The sequence below is a fragment of the Sminthopsis crassicaudata genome, chromosome 4 (assembly GCF_048593235.1).
Source record: "Sminthopsis crassicaudata isolate SCR6 chromosome 4, ASM4859323v1, whole genome shotgun sequence".
NCBI classification, from domain to species: domain Eukaryota; kingdom Metazoa; phylum Chordata; class Mammalia; order Dasyuromorphia; family Dasyuridae; genus Sminthopsis; species Sminthopsis crassicaudata.
Window position 1 is genome coordinate 367,614,072 of NC_133620.1, and position 17,774 is coordinate 367,631,845.

Sequence of the window (17,774 nt, forward strand, 5' to 3'; positions counted from 1 at the left end):
ATTAATTACATGGATCTCAATCCAGAATATTAGTTCTTCAGTGGTGAAAAAGATCTTGCATATGCTGACTGTTTTTACTTGAGAGGATTTCAAATTGATCAGAGTGGTAACATTCAGGTAATATTCATTTCCCTAAGAGTAACAAAGCAAATTGGAGTGAAAGTCAGACTTATGTTCCCTGTGGAAGTAGTAATTCAGACAAACCCATATGTTCACTTTATTCCTGAAAAAATAGCTTCTTAGTATTTTTTCTTCCATTGTATCCTCCTGGTGACATTTAATAATGTTTATGTAATTACTTCACAAAGATAAAATGATCTATTGACTTAATTTTTCTGGAAATCTTACTTTTATGCTTTTTTATTTAATTTGTATAAAAATAACTCTTTTCTGTTTGGTATTAAAAAAAAATTCCATTACAATGCATAGCACATTTGAATTTTTGCTCAGATAATCCTACTTTTACAATTCTTTAAAACTTATGTCATTAGTTTTGGAGAACTACAGAAAATATGAATCTTCCAAATTAGCTAACAATGCAAATCACAAAGATTGTGTATTAAACAGAGTCTTTGTTAGGGGAGAAATTAGGAAAATATTATTGATTATTTGCATTTAATGGAAATTGTTTAGCACAGTGCCAGGAACATAATACATACTTAAATATGTTCACGGATTGATTGAATAGTGGTTTCTGTTTAATCCTGGTGAAGATTATCCAGGGCCTTCATAACAAGTGCTGAAACTTGACTAAATAGGTAGGCAGACCAGAGAGAATGATTTCTTTTCCTCATTTCCTCAGCTTCAAATCTGGGAGCTGATAGCTGATCAATGCTTTGAAGGCTCTTGCTTTAGGTTTAGTATGTTCAATATTTTATTTATGGTTTTCTACTTTCAGGGTCCCCGGGTAGCTCTGGATCATATTTCCTTACTTATTTATGATTTTTCATATACAGCAATTTTCAACTTTATTTTTGAAAATTTCAAAGCTGACTGCTTGATTAGTTATTCTGTGAGTTTTTAGTTTCCTAAGTATCACCTTTCTCTGAGGATGAATTTTGATTAAATGTTTTTGGGATGGGGAGCACTTAGCCTATCAGTTGTAGTTTCTGTGGTTTACGTATATTTGAGTATGTGTGTATATATATATATTATGCTAAATGTTCCAGCTATTTTCAGAATCATCTTTGTTTATTATTATTGTTTGTTATTTTTCTGTTGATATACTTAATTCTAGTATTAAACCAGATAAATATGATAATGCCACTTTTTCGTTTTACACTGAACCTTTACTGTGTATCATATAGTGTTTTCTGGGTGTAAATTGAAATGTTACTGAACTTAACTGAATATTATGGCATATAAATATAACTAGTTAGCTTCTATCCATTATCCTAATCCCTGTGATTCTTTCTTAAACTTCTTTCTCATGCCTATTTACCTCCTTCTTACTACCTCTTAATCAATTATCTTGCTCTGTTCTCTTCTTTTATTGTGTCTGCTGAAATACCGATTAACTTGAAATACTATTAACATACTTTCTTTCATCTTTTTACATTTATAGAAACCTGTCTCCTCCCCTTAAACATTTGTCCCAAGCCTCTCAACCTAGTAGAATTTATTATAGGGCTTCTTAAACTTTTTCCCATTTGAGCTCTCTTTTCATCCAGGAATTTCTCCCCCCCCCCCCCCAGTTACATATAAAAACAATATTTTTTTTTTTTTTTTTTTTGTAATACATGTACATTCTTTTCTTTCTTTTTTTCCCTAAACATATTTCCTTATGAAACATGTTGGGAGAGACAAATCAAAAGGGAAAACCACAAGGGGAAAAAAATGTGAACAAAGCATGTGTTGATTTACATTCGGTCTTCAAAATTTTCTCTGGATGTGGATGGCAGTTTCCATTCAAAGTTTATTGGAAGGAGCAGCTAGATGGTACAGTGGATAGAGCACCAACCTTGAAGATAGGAGGACTTGGCCTGAGACACTTAACACTTCCTAGTTGTATGACCCTGGGAAAGTCACTTAACCCCAAGTGCCTCAAAGGGAAAAATTAGTAACAAAGTTTATTGGGATTTCCTTGGATCACTGAACTGCTGAGAAGAACCAAGTCTGTTGTCGCAGATCATAACACATTCTTGCTGTTGCTATGTACAGTGTTTTCCTGATTCTGCTTGTTTTGCTCAGCATCAGTTCATGTAAATCTTTCCAGGCCTTTCTAAAATCAACTTGTTCATCATTTTATAATAAAACAGTAATACTCCATGTACCATAACTTATTTATCCATTCCCCAATTGATGGGTATCTACTTATTTTCTAATTTTTTACCATCAAAGAAAGAGTTGCTATAAACATTTTTACACATATGGCTCCTTTTCCCTCTTTTATGATTTCTTTGGGAATGGCACTGCTGGATCAAAAGCTAATGCAGTTTTATAGCCCTTTGGGCATAGTTACAAATTGCTCTCCAGAATTATTGGATCATTTTACGATTCCAACAGTATAGTAGTCCCAATTTTACAATTTCTCTAATCGATAGTTATTTAGAGTATTTTTTCAAATGATTATAGGTGGCTTTAATTTCTTCATCCAAAAATTATCTGTTCATGTCCTTTGACTATCAGTTGGGGAATGGTTTTTATTCTTATAAATTTGACTCAGTGCTTTATATATTTTAGAAATGAGGCCTTTATCAGAAACATTGGCTGTAAGAAAAATTTTTCCCAGCTTTTGTTTGTGCAAAACCTTTTAAATTTAATATAATCATGATGTCTTAAATCATGTGTACCCATTTTGATAGTATTTTGGTATGGGGTGGGAGATGTAGGTCCATGCCAAGTTTCTGACATTTTCCAGATTTCCAGAAATTTTTGTTAGTGAGTTCTTATCCCAGATGCTGGAGTTTGGGGATTTATAAAATACTAGATTACTATAGCCATTGATTATTGTGTTATATGTATCTAACTTATTCCATTGATCCACCACTTTTATTTCTTAGTATCAGATGGTTTTGATTACTGCTGTTTCTACTACTGCTAGGCACCCAGGAAATTTTTACATGACTCTGATTATAGGTTTATAAATAGGTATACATATCAAACATTTATTGATAATAAATCATAAAGAAATTTATTTGAGTGCAGCTTGTTTGGTACAATGGATAGAGCACCAGCCCTGGACTCAGGAAGATCCGAGTTCAAATTATGCTTCAAACATTTAGCTTGTGTGAACCTTGGCAAGTCACTTGGCTTCAATTGCCTCTCCAAAAAAAAAAATAATAATAATAATAATAAGATGTATTTTAAAACAATTCATTGGTTGATGTGTATGTATATATGTGTGTATATGTATGTAAAAGTTTACCCTTTATTAAAGACAAAAGCAAATTTGCATACTAATGATGAATGTGCTTGTTTAGTTTTACATAAAGAATTAAATCTTGGCAGAATATTTGATAGCTTTTACTGTTGCCAAATTTTTATGGTATTTAGTTTATGTGACCCTGTAGGGGGTCACAGATCCACAGTTTAGGAAACTTTGCTTTAGTTTATGTCCCTTCAAACATGTTCCCTGTTTCTCACTACTACTTTTAAGACCCTCCTTATTTTGCTGCTGTCACTTAACTTGTCTACCTTTGGTTTAATTCCATTTGTTTATATCACTCTATTTAGTTCTTATTTGTAGTTACTTAAGGCATCTAATTTAGTCTTCCTCTCAAGTAGTAACATCCCTTTCCTCATACTTGGAGCCTTCAGTACATGTCTTGATGATGTTTCCCCAATCACTTCATGAGCTGCACCTGCTTTCTATGTTGGTTCACACAGAAATGGATATACCCCTTAATCTCACCATCTGTGCTCTACCTCCATGATTCAAATATCTGAAGTTCTTTCTTAATACAATCTCTTATCTTTACTTCTCTCCCTATGCCTTCCCAACATTGTTTTAAATTTTGACTTTGACCTTCAGACATTATATCCTTCATTTTCCATTTCTTCACTTCATTCTCACTTTTTTCCTTTTGACCCACTAATTAGCCAATTCAACCATATATCTCTCTACTCTTAAAATCGGTTGTTATTCTGTTCTATTGCCATGCATTTCTTGTCCAAGTTATAAAGAAATCCTTCAGCTCTACTGTATCAACTATAAATTTGTTTTTTAATTTTATTTGGACCTTCACCTTTTACTGATATACAACAGTTGATTATTTTTCCTTAAATAATTCAATCTACTCTTTTGCACCTATTCATATCTCTTCTTAAGTCTTTTATTTGCTACTACTTCTCAAAAGATATAGCCTCCTACTTTGCTCAAAAATATATATTTTTTTAATTCTTCAAAACCCTTTAATGTCATTTCCCATTTGCCCTTATTTGATCCAATTTCTGATGAAGAAATGACCCATTTCTTCAAGGTCAATTTCTGCTTGTACCTTTGATCCCTTTTTCCTTTTCCTATCTGTCAAATCTTTAAATTTTCCTTTTGATTCTTTCCAAAAGTTCATTTTCTTTTCATAGTTCATTTCTTTCTATTCAGGTCTTCTCTGACTTTTAACAAGAAAAAACTCTCCATAAACCTTGACTTAACCCCACCATTTCCTTAAGCTGTTGTTCTAGAGCTCCTAGAAAAAATGTCTTCTATACTCCTTGCCTCTTCTTTCTTTGCCTTCTTTTTCTTTCACTTCTTTTTCACACACTTCTCTACTTTTAAAGGTGATTTTCTTCAGTGGAATTATTTTTATTTTATTTTATTTTATTTTTTTTTTTGCATTTGGGCATTTGTATTTTTTAAGGGATTGTCTTCTTTTTTCAAGCTGTTGACTTTCTCTTGCAAACCTCTCATTTCTTTTCTGATTTATGAGCACTTCCAAAAAGCCTCTTTGGGCTTGAGACCAATTCATATCAGTCTTTGAGATTTCTGTGGACATTTTGTCCTTGTCTGACTTGGCGTTTTGGTCTGCTCTGTCACACATAGTAGCTTTTCATGGTTAAGGTTCTTTTCTGTTTCTTGCTCATTTTCTTTTTGCAATTTTTTTTTTTTTTTTTTTTTTTTTTTTTTTTTTTTTTTTTTATATTTATGGTGGAGCTCTGCTCCTGGTAATGGGGGCACTGTCCCAAACTTCCTATTCAGCTCTGAGTCTTGGCTTTGAGCACAGGAGCCCCTTGTGTTTAGTGTTTTGCTTGAAGCTTTACCTGCTCTTTCCAGGAAACAATCTGGTTTCTCAGAACTTGCCTTCTGAGTTGGTATTGGGGGCTGCCCCACTGGTCTGCTCCTCTACCGAGCCAGAACCAAGAATCTCAGTTGCTGATTTGCTGTGAGTAAGACCCTCTCACCAGCTTTCCCAGAATCTGTCTGAACTGGGCTAAATACTCCTTTCACTTCAGTGAGACTGACTTTTCTTGAAGTCCTTCCTGATTTATCTTGAGTTGGAAAGTGGTTTCATTCCATCAGACTCTGTTCAGATGGTTTGGTTTCATGTAGTTTTCAAGGAAACTGGGAGAACTCCAGCAGCTTCCTGGCTTCATTTTGCCATCATATCTCCAAACCAGAAGTTCTTCCATATGCTTCTCAAGATCTTGCAGTCTCATTCCAAATTTCTAATTAGTTGAAACTTTCCTCCAAAATTGCTAACAAATTTCTTAATTGCTCAATTTTATGGTTCTTCTTTTTTTTTTCTTCTTCTTTTTTTCCCTCCCTTTCTCTTATACTTTCTCCTTTCCTCCATTTATTCTTTTTCTTCTTTTTTCTTTCTTCTTCCCTCCTTCTCATACTTTGTCCCTCTCCTTCCTTTCCCTGCTGTATCACCTTTCCCCTTTTCTCCTCTTCCCCCTTGTTTCCTTCCTCCCTCCCTCTCTTTCCCCCTCCCTTTTTCCTATCCTTTCTTCCTTTGCCTTATTAATTACTTGTTGGGATATCTCCAAATGAATGCAAAATATAATGTTCAAATAATCTAAACCCAATTCTTTTAAACTTCCCTTTTTCTTCTTGGGAGTACCACCACCTCCACATCCAGACAGCCTAGGAATATCCAATTCTTTTTTTCTCCCTTATTATTGACTAAACAGTTGTTAGTTGCTAGTCAGTACTATATAGCATTTTATATTCTTTGCCTTCTCTTCATTCATGTCATCACCATCTTAGTTGAGGCTACTTTATTCTCTCACCTAAATTACTGTAATAGCCTTCTAATTGAAATGCTGGGTTTCAGGCCCACCCCCTTTGCAATCTCTTAATAAATCTACCAAAATGATGTTCTAAAGCCCAAGCCTAATAATCATATCATTTCCTTGCTTCAGAACTTTTGTTGGCTCTTTATTACCTAAGATTAAACTATAAACTCTTTTTCCTCAAACTTGAAGCTCTTAAAATTGGATTCTGGCCTGCCTTTCCAATTTTAGTTTATTTTATTCCCCTTACGTGTTTTGTTACAGGAAACAGAATTATTTGCTTTCACCCAAATTCAAAATTCTTTCTCCTATCTAGTATATAAACTTTGACATTGGCTCTCTTTCTGTGGAATGTGTTCCTTACCCTTACCCTTACCCTGTTAAGAATTTATAGCTTCCTTTAAGGCTACCTTATGGGAATCCTTTCCTATATTCCCTAGCTGTTAAGTATTTTCTTTCTCATGAAATTATTGTGTATATATTTGTCTATTTACATGTTTTATATTATATATTCCCCCCTCTTCCAAATAGATTGTAAATGGGCAGCTAGTTGGTACAGTAGACCATGTATTGGCCTGGAGTCAGGAGGACCTGAGTTCAAATTTGCCATCTACACTTATTAGCAATTTCACCCTTGTCAAGTCACTTATTGTACCAGCAGAACAAATACCTTCTTCCAAAAAGACTGTAACCTTCCTTTAGCTTTTGTTTTAGCTTTCACATATAGCACAGTGTCTTGTTCATATGGGCTCTTAATAAATGTTTTTGAATTGGATTTGTCTCCAAATGTTTCATTTTATAGTTGAGGCATGATTTAGCACAACTTTTAAAAACTAGTGTGTTTAAAAGAATGAACACCTGATAGAGTATAGCTGTGCTGGAAATTCATTTTAATTTCCCTATTCTGTGCAAGTTAAGAAGATAACACCAGTTTTTGAATGCCTCTATTACTTCTCTTCCTCTTTTAACACTACTGATCACCTTCTGTCTTTGAGGGTTTCTCTAAGTTTTTGGGAATCCTCTTGGTTCTCCCCTTATCTATTAAATTGCTCCTTCTCTTTCTTTGGATCCTCATTTAGGTCAGAACTTTCCCCTTCCCATTAGACTTAGTGATCTCATCAGTTCCCATGAATTTCATTATCCACATTTCTATGCTGATGATTCTTGGGTTGCCTATTTGCCTTAACCTCTCTGCTGAGCTCCTGTCAGACAAATAATCCAGTATGTTTGGATATTAGTATGCATGGAGGTGATTGATGTGTTAACATCCTGAAAGCTAGGAAAGGTTAGATTATGAAGTTAAATATCAAAGGGTTTATATTTATAAACTTTCAGAAAATCACTTTGACAACTTTGTGGAATATGGATTGAAGTGAGGAAAAGATATGAGGTAGGAAGTCTGATTAGAAGACTTTTAGAAGAAGTCTAGAAAAGAGGTGATAAAGAGTCAGAACTAGGGTGGTAGTGAGAGGAAGGAAGAGAATTTATGTAAGAAATACCTTTAAAAAAGGAACTAAAAGTGACTATTGTGAGAAGTAGATATGAGAAGCTAAAAATAACAAAAAGGATGATATGCTCTCAACAGTAACAGAGAGGGAAATTTGAAAGAGGGGTAGGTTTGTGGAGAGAGATGGTGAGTTCTATATTTGGACATGTTGAGTTTGAGATACAGGTCATCCAGTTTGAGTAGCTGGTAATAGAAGGACTAGCTCTCAGAAGATACTGGCACTAGTTATATACAGATCTGGAAGGAATCTACATACAGGTGATACTCTCATGAGTTTGAAACTGTAAATGGAGAAAGGTTATGACAGCCTTGTGGGGGAATGGGATGGGGAAGGAGGAGAGGTGTTAACCATAGTAAATATATTGAAGATTCAGAGAGACTGAGGACATAAGAAAGGTAAGAGGACTAGAGAAAAAAAGACTAATGTTACTATGTAGCAATAGGATTTTCTATATTCATTTTAATTGAATTAAATTGCTAATTACTAATAAATTATTGAATTAGATCATTAAGATTCTAAATATTAATAGCTACATTAACAAATTAATAGAATAGTTAGATATAGAAAATACTCATTTCAGGTTGCAACAATTTATATATTGTAAAGATAATTTGACATGAGTAGCAGCATGGAATTGTGAAAAAAAGGCCAATCTTGGGGTCATGAAAACTACTTTATTTTTATTATCTGTATTATGCAGGGAAGAAAATATTTATTACTATTTAGATGAAGATATGCGTCATAGTCTTTATCATATTTGGTGATAAGAAGCTGGATATGATAGCCAGCATATTAAACAACAAAATCAGGATCCAAAAATATTTCAATGGGATAGAATGAGTTTAATGAAATTATGTTTATCATTATAAAATCTCAGTCTTATAGTTCTTTTGAAAGATATTAACAGTTCATGTTTAAAAACAAAAATAGTTGTTTACTCTAGACAAATAAAGTTAAAATTTCACTTTACTGTCTTAGAATGAACTTGAAGTATTGTGTCCAGTTTTGGTCATGTGATTTTAGGAAGGCCAGCTAGATGTATTGACTAGAGAGCCAGTCTTGAAGCTTTTTTGTTTTCTAGGGGTTTTTCTCCCAATTACATGAACATAAAAACTTTTTACATCTTGAAAATTTTTGGGTCCCAAATTCTTTCCCTTCCATACTTCCCCTTTCCCTCACTTAAGAAATTTTTTCTAGTTATACATGTGCACAGAAAAGATATTTTAATCCATTTGCTTTAATACTAGATGAGGGTTCTGGGAAAATATAGAGGAAAGCTCTCATATATAGCTCACATATATAAAGCAAATGGATTAAAATATCTTTTCTCTGCACATGTTTGAATATCAGAAAAAACTCTTGTGTATGTGATAAGTCATTTGTATATACATAATTGTGAAATATTTGGGCAAAGCAGTATGGTCAAATTGAAATATACATTGAATTATAAATTAGGAGATTTAATTCTGACTCTGTCATTGACTAGCCCATGTGATTTTCAACAGATCACTTCAACTTTTTCTTATTGAAATAGATAATAATTGTGAATATTTAAAGAACTAATGTGTGTTGAATGTTTCCAATTATTTTTTGGGGGGGAGGGGGTAAGTGGGAGGGAGTAGAGAGAAGAAAGCATATATTGAGATAGTGAAACAAAATTTTCTAATATTATCTTTATTTTGTCCAGGTTAATGGTGCAATGTAAAAAACCTTTAAAGGTTTCTGATGAACTGGTGCAACAGTATCAGAGTAAAAATCAGTACCTTTCAGCAGTAGTATCTGATATGGAACAAGAACCTGAAATTGATCCGTATGCATTTGTTGATGGTGATGTAGAGTTTCTTTTTCCTGATAATAAAAAAGATAGGCAGAACAGTGATAGAGAACCTGGGAAAAAACATAAGGTGAGTAGATAAAATAATGCTCTGAAAGGTGGTTGATAATTATTGGGGAAAATTGTATAGTCAACTTTTATCCTTTTTATACTTTCTTTGAAATTCAGAGCAATTCTGTCATTGCAAAGATTTTGCAAAAAGTGAATACTTTTAGTTATATTTTTAGTGGTACCTGCTATTAAAGGTTTCGGAATGCTTTAAAAGGTTTCAGATGAGGAAATCTTTCCCTTTTTGCCCCTGTAAAACATTATATGGTAAATTGGTCCAGCTTCATGGTTGGAATTAGAGTGTTTTGAGTTGATTAGGCCTGTCTTCTCCTTTTCCCTTTTACTCCCCAATTCATTGCATTTACAATTTAGTACATGAAGAAAAGAACAAGCTTAAAAGTTCAAGGCAGGATTTGTACTGAGGTTTTAATGATATTAAACCCAGCCATTGTCACCCTGCTTGTATTCTGATTAATAGTGCTGGAGAGAAATGATCAATATTCAGAAAATTTACATGTAGAATCAAAGCTGTGCTAAACATAACTTTAGTTTATTGCACTGATAAAGTAAAATTCCTGGGTAATAGAACTATTTGGCTCACAGCCTCGTTTTAAAATTTAGTCACTGTGCCACAGGAAAGAAATATAAAAACTACATAAATATTTGAATACCTATTATATAAAACATCTTAGTGAAAAGACAACATAAAATGATAAAAAGAACAAAGATCTCTAATTCAGAAGACCAGGGTTCTAGATCTGATTCTGTTACTAACTTGCTGTGTGACATTGGATAAGTCAAGTAATACCTTTATCTCAATTTCTTCATCTATAAAATGATTAGATGGAACTAGCTAATCTCTAAATTATTATTCTAAAGCAAAATATTTTACGTTAAGCATTCCAATGAAAATATAAATTATTTACAGTTGACATAATGCAATTATGAAAAGAATGTTTATTTAAAATTTATAAAAGCATTGTTCACATTTGATACTCATCATTGCTAAATAGCTCTCTTTTAATGTCAAATAAACAAATTGATTTCCGCACTGTTTTGTAATCAATTTGTAATCAATAAATTGTAAAATTGTAATAAACTTGTAATCAAGTTTATTGCATTTACACATACATCTGCGGGTCTGCACATTTGATTTATTGGTATTTTCCTGTACTTGTGGTAATCATTAAATAAATAATATGCCTTATTTCTAGAAGAATTAATGTGTTTCCTATGTGAATAAGTTGATTGAAATTGGGCTTCTTAAAAATGAAAGTGATAATTGCTTTCTCATTATCATTTGCAGGCAGAAGATGGGACTTCTAATGTAACAGTGTTATCACATGAAGAAGATGCTATGTCATTATTTAGTCCTTCTGTCAAGCAAGGTAAAAATGACATTTTAGAATATAGTCTCTTTATTTTCAGCTTGGCAATAAACTATGTTCAATTTTACAAAATTAATGCACTTAATAAAAAGGGAGGAGCTCTGAATTAAAATATAAATTTTAATGCTAGGTTTATTAATATTTTTATGTTGAGAGCAGTTTGAAATTATATACCTTCATGCTATCAGAATTTACACATTTGTAACTAAGAGAATAAAAAATAAATCTTTGAAGCCATTTTTTTCCCCTAGAACTCAAAAAAATCAAGAAGCAAAATGGTACACAATGAGCTGATTCCAGTTAGGCTGACCTGGATTTAAGTCCCACTTCTAATGACACATACTTGCTGGGCAAGTCAGCCTCTCAAAAAAAACAAACAAACAAACAAAAAAAAACAACTTTATAAGACTCTTAAAAGTTGTAGAATAGTTATTGTTTTGTTTTTGTGAAGGGAATATCTACACTAATGAAATTATAGTTCCTCCCCTCAACCCCTAAATAGCCCCTTAGTAAATCTGACTACCTTCACTGTTACGGTTTTTTTATCTGATTCATTTAGGGTTCAGTTTTTATTTCTTTACATGTACCCGATAGCTCCTTATAAAGAAAGCTATTTGCTAAGAGATCCCTGGTGGAGTTTTAGGTTATATGTCTGAGTGAAGCTACTCATAAGTCTTAGAAGAAAAAGTTAATTTGAATTGGAAAGTGAAAGTGTTTATGTACTGTATATTAATCTATGAACCTAGATAGTAGAGAGCTTGGTGTTATACGAACATTTAGAGTTGTATAGCTTATCTTTATGTCCCATGTTTAAGGAATATGATGTAAATGAGCAGCTCTTTGAAGAGGGAACATAACCTAATCCCCTTGGTTGTCACCCCAGTGAATCCTTGAAGGAAATGCAAAACTGTCAGAAGGTGACTGGGGAGTCTGTTCAATTCTGAAAGGTGAGGTTATCCCAGAGTTGCATCTTAAAGGAGGAAGAGTTTTCATTCGATCTGCAAATAAAGCAAGAACCTTATTTAGAAATTTGAATGAAGTAAATAGCAATCAGAATCTTATAAATTAGAAGAAAATTGGTGTTAAATTCTGAGAAGTCTGGACTTTAATGTCTTTATTATAAAAGGTCTCTTGATTTTTATATAATGCAAACATTAATAGATACTGTTTTCAGATTTCTATTTATACATTGTGGGTGAAGGTGTGAACAAATAGACTCTTCAAATTCTTTAAACTTGAAATGTAGTAATTTGTACTATAAAACTGAGAAGTAGAATCTTAATCTCAAAGTTATTAATTTTAAAACTTGGGGATACTTGGTGCTGAACAACTGACCTATTTGCTTTTGGCCTCTGACCATCATCTAGTGTATATCCTGATCCTGTTTTCTGTTTGAATGTTTACCATTCAAATGTGCTACCTTTCTACCTTTCCTTCTACCTTTGGAGCTTATTATTGTTACCACACTACTCTGCTTTCTACTGCATCCTTTTATAGGTAGTCTTTCTCATGTACATAAATTTCCATTAAAAATAAATACCTAATATTTACATTTACGTAGTTCTTTAAAGTTTGCAAAAGCATTTTTAATACCTCAGTTCATTTGAGCTACCTAACTTCTAACTACCTTATGAGGATAAGGACCACAACTGTTATTGCCATTTTACAGATGAGAAAGCTAAGCCTTACAGAGCCTTAACTTCCCCATGGTCTGACAAATGAATATTAGGTAGGATTTGAGCTTATCTCTCTTGATTCTAAGTCTAGCATTGTACTCATTATTCCTTATAGCTATTCTATTCCAATTGGCATATTAGATTTTTATCTAGAGAATAGTGACCTAAGTAATGTGAAATGTTATGAAGAATATTTGGAACACCTGGAATACTGAGATTAAATAGAGAAGACTTAGTAAGAGGAGATTTAGAATCATAGAATTTAGAGCCAGAAGAGAAATTGGAGATTATTTAGACCAATATAAACATTTTTAAATATTGGATTTATTTTATAGAGTTCTAGTAGTCAGATTTAGAACCACCAGGTGGAAAAAAGAAGGGCTGTCTAGAAGTTGAATGGACTATTTCATAACATAGTATAATTCGCTGTCCTAAAAATAAAGTAAGCAAAACTTGACATACCATTTTTCATTGGTATTGTCATGTAGAAAGGGTTCCTATATTGAGTGTGAAGATGAGATATGTTTAATTCCTGTCTTTTCCCTACTTTTTATTCTGTTATTTCTGGAAATTTCATTGTATTTGTGCTTTGCCTACTTCCTATAAGTTATCTGTATCAAAAAAGAAAAATTTCATATACTTTAACATTTCATTCTCAATGTTGGAAAATTATTTTTTACTTTTTTTGTTGCAAATTATTAAAATAAATAGCTTAGCCACAATAACTAACTTTGGATGTTTTAAGTTCAGAAAGTTTTTTTTTAATTTAAAAAAAAAACAAATTTAAGAACACTACCTATAGTTTTTTAAGTTGGAAGCTTTCTCTAACTAATTTAAGTATCATTTTATATTATCAGTAGTACAATTTTTACTCATATTTTGTAGATGCACAGCGTCCTGGTGGTCATGCCCGTCCTCCATCAACCAGCCTCATTTATGATTCTGATCTGGCCGTCTCTTACACTGACCTTGACAATCTCTTCAATTCGGATGAAGATGAACTAACAGTGAGTGTTACGTTGCCCTTTTGGACCATCATTTAATCTGGATTTGTCACTAATTTACTAATTTACTTGAGATTTGTATTTCTTTGAAAAGATTTTAAGTGTATTAAGTTATTAAAAGAATGAGACATTTTTAAGGACTTATATGCCAAGTATTGTGGTAAGCCTTAAGATTTTAATATAAAAACAACTTTGGATTTCTGTATACATAGGGGAGTGGTGACCAGAAAGGAATACTTTGAAAATTAATGGAATGGTGATAAAATCATTGATGAACTCTATCCATAGTAGAGTTGATCCATTCTTGGTTCAGAACTGCAGGGTTGGGGAGGGGATAATAGGATACCAAAAGAGCTCTCTGGCAAGAAGGTTGGGGAAGTTATGGGGAAAGAAATGCATGATGGCAAGAGCTATCTTGAATTACTAATCTAGGACAGTATTACCAATCAAATGAAGTTATTATTTAAAAAGTGCTTATATATCTTGAAAGTAGAAGGCTGAATTGTTTAAGTAAGAATTATTCTAATTGATTCCATTTTAAGACTAACCTGTCTGATATGACTAATATCATATATTAATATAGTAAAATTGTGCTTTGTGATCATGTACTTTTAATTAATTTGACATTGGAGAAATAAATTTAGTATTAACAATAATACCCAACAAAAAGATGTTAGTTCCTACATCTTAAAATTGATGCCATATAGAGCAGAAGCTTCTATAAATTGTCAGATAACAGTATTGTCAGATGTAGTCTTTGTATCTGAAGTTTTGACTTCATTGTTTTGTTGTTTTTTTTTTTTTTTACAAGGGGGATCCTTAATTTCTGTGGGGATGAGATAGTTGTATTTATAAAAATGAATCTTTATTTTTACATCATAGTCATATATTTAGAACTGGAAGGAATTTCAGAAAGAATTGGATTAACTAGTCTCAGATTCCTGTAAAAGAAGGAAAAAGACCCAGGAAAGCTCATAGCTTTAAAGCTATTGCTTTTTCAACTGTATTAAACTATCTCCTTAGGAAAGCAGCCAGATGCCACAATGCTTCACTGGGAGTTAGGAAAATCTGAGTTTTAAATATGATCTCAGATATTTAATAACTGTGTGACCCTGGGTAAATCACTTCTCTTTGCCTTATTATCTATTTAAAAAATATATATATAGGGATAATTATACTTCTCAGAGTTGTCATGAGGATAAAATAAGATAATTGTAAAGTGATTTGCAAAATTTAAAATGCTATATAAATGCTAGTTATTACAGTTAGCTAGCCTTATTTTTTTATGGAAGAAACTTCTTTGAAGTTGAGTAGAAAATTTCATTGTCAATGGGGGGGAAGACTGGTGTTTTTTCTCTTTGTTTTTAACATTGTTTTTTGTTTGTAAACATACATTTTTTCAATATATCTTTCCTTGCCAATCTTCAACATCAATTCGTGTAAGTCTTTCCATGCTTTTTTGAAATTGGCCTGCTTAAAATATTTCTTATGGAACAATAATATTCCATCACATTCATATACTTACTCAGCAATTCCTCAATTGATGGGCATTCATTCAATTTCCAGTTCCTTGTCACTGCAAAAAGGGCTAGAATTTCATTCTTTAAAAAGATGTAATCTACTTTGGCACACACTTAACTATGGATCTAGTTTTTAGCATTTCAGTTTAGGCTTATGTTAACATAATTTTAGAGTAGTGGGATATAAGCCCAGTAGTAACACTGCTGGATCGAAGGATATGCATAGTTTGATAACTTTTTGAGTATAGTTCCAATTATTCTCCAGAATGGTTGGATCCATTCACAGTTCCACCAACATTGTATCAGTGTCCCAGTTTTCCCACATCCTCTTCAATATTCGTTATTATCTTTTCCTCATCTTAGTCAGACAGGTGTGTAGTGATATCTCAGAGTTATCTTAATTTGCATTTCTCTGATTAATGATTTAGAATGACTTTTCATATGACTAGAAATAGTTTGTTTCTTCGCCTGAAAATTATCTGTTCATATCCTTTGACCATTTATCAATTGGAGAATGGCTTGCTTTCTTGTAAATTAGTCAGTTCTCTATATATTTTGGAGATGAGACCTTTATCAGAACCTTTAGCTGTAAACATGTTTTCCTCGTTTATTGCTTCCCTTCTGATCCTGTCTACATTAGTTTTATTTGTATAAAAGCTTTTTAACTTAATATAATTGAAATTTTCTATTTTGTGATCAATAATGATCTCTAGTTCTTCTTTGGTCACAAATTCCTTTCTCCTCCACAGGTCTGAGAGGTAAACAATCCTATGTTCTTCTAATTTATTTGTAATCTCATTCTTTATGCCTAGATCGTGAACCCATATTGATCTTATCTTGACCACCCTATCTTTCAAGACTATATATTATTTTCTTTCCAACTCCTCAATGCTCCAAGATTGTATGGCTAATTTGCTCTTGGCTTTCCTACCTCCATGTATTTGCTTATGCTAAACCTTTGTTAGAAGGTTCTCAGTCCCATGCTTCTTAAATTCCTACCAACCCTATAAAAGCCTAATTCAAATTCTATTTCACCATGAGGTATTACTTCCTCTGATGAAAGCTTTCCTCCTCATACATCATAAAAATGATCTTTTGCTTTGTAATTCTCTGCAGTGGCCATGTAATTTTTTTTTTTTTTTAACTGAGGCAACTGGGGTTAAGTGATTTGCCACTTTGCCAGGTTTATACAATTAGAAAGTGTTAAGTGTCTGAGGTCAGATTTGATCTGGGGTCCTCCTGACTTCAGGGTTGGTGCTCTATCCACTGCACCACTTACCTGACCCATGTGTGGCCATGTAATTTTATAGTGTATTATAATTTATTTGTGTCAGTCTCATCCTGCTATATGAAAACAGACTCTGTCTTATCTAAAGTTGTATCTACACTTCACAGTCAAATATTTAACAAACAAATTATCAGCTTGAATTATTGCTGAACTGAAATCACATTGAGTAAAACTGTCATGTAAATTTCTGTTGTGTGTTTTTGATAGCCTGGCTCTAAAAAAACACTGAATGGCTCAGATGAAAAATCTAATTGCAAGGAGTCAAAGGCAGGGAATTTGGATCCACTATCATGCATAAGTAAGTTTCCTACATAATTTGTTGCATTTTTAAATATATGAATTCTCAACTTAGTCACTTTTCATTTTAAACATTCCCTTGATATCTATTATATCAACATGTGTGTTTCTTATAGGCACTGCAGATCTTCATAAGATGTATCCAACACCTCCATCATTGGAACAGCATATTATGGGATTTTCCCCAATGAATATGAACAACAAAGAATATGGTAGTATAGATACTACGCCTGGAGGAACTATCCTAGATGGGAATAGTTCCAGTATAGGAGCCCAATTCAAAATTGAGGTTGATGAGGGATTCTGTAGTCCCAAACCTTCTGAAATTAAGGTAAATTTGTAAATTATTTTATGCAAGAGTAATTTTCATAAATCCAAGTAGTGTTGTAATTAACAGTACTAAGTTGTGGCACTTACTGTATTTTTTTTCCCTCTCAAATATATTGTTAATTGAATTACTATAGTAGAATTTCTTTATTAGAAAATGACTGGATTGAAGTTGGTAAACTATTTGTGATTTTTTTTCTTTAATTAAAAAAAAATTAAATTACCACTCAAAATTTATTAAGTATTTAACTCACTCTCTTTGAGGTTCAAAAATTGTTTGAATTTTTATCTTATAGGATTTTTCATATGTCTATAAACTGGAAAATTGTCAAGCTCTGGTGGGATGTTCCATGTTTGCACCTCTAAAAACACTCCCCAGCCAGTGTTTGCCTCCTATTAAGCTTCCAGAAGAGTGCATTTATCGGCAAAGTTGGACTGTTGGAAAATTAGAGTTGCTTCCTCCAGGGCCCACCATGCCTTTCATCAAAGAGGGGTATGATTTATATCCGACATGTATGAAACTGAATTTTGAGACAAATACTTTTATTAAATGGCTTTTTAAAAAGAGTTTAACCCCTCCCAGATCTTTTAGGTTTTTAAATTTCTATTTGTAGTAGCAAAAATTGGTAATACAATAAAATATTGAAAAAAACTTGTGAGTATGACATTATGCATTCGTTTCTTCCAAAACATCTTTTTTTTTTTTTTTT

The 17,774-nt window shown here is 32.6% G+C and overlaps 1 protein-coding gene across 1 annotated transcript in view; it reads left to right on the forward strand.

Moving 5' to 3' along the window:
- Window positions 1-17,774, forward strand: part of MED13 (mediator complex subunit 13) — a 93,139-nt gene that overhangs the window by 49,037 nt on the left and 26,328 nt on the right. Inside the window, exons 10-15 of the mRNA XM_074261980.1 lie at window positions 9,370-9,586; window positions 10,871-10,952; window positions 13,514-13,635; window positions 16,648-16,738; window positions 16,854-17,068; window positions 17,361-17,557. Of these exons, the coding sequence (XP_074118081.1) occupies window positions 9,370-9,586; window positions 10,871-10,952; window positions 13,514-13,635; window positions 16,648-16,738; window positions 16,854-17,068; window positions 17,361-17,557 (924 nt within the window). The remainder of the gene's footprint in view (window positions 1-9,369; window positions 9,587-10,870; window positions 10,953-13,513; window positions 13,636-16,647; window positions 16,739-16,853; window positions 17,069-17,360; window positions 17,558-17,774) is intronic.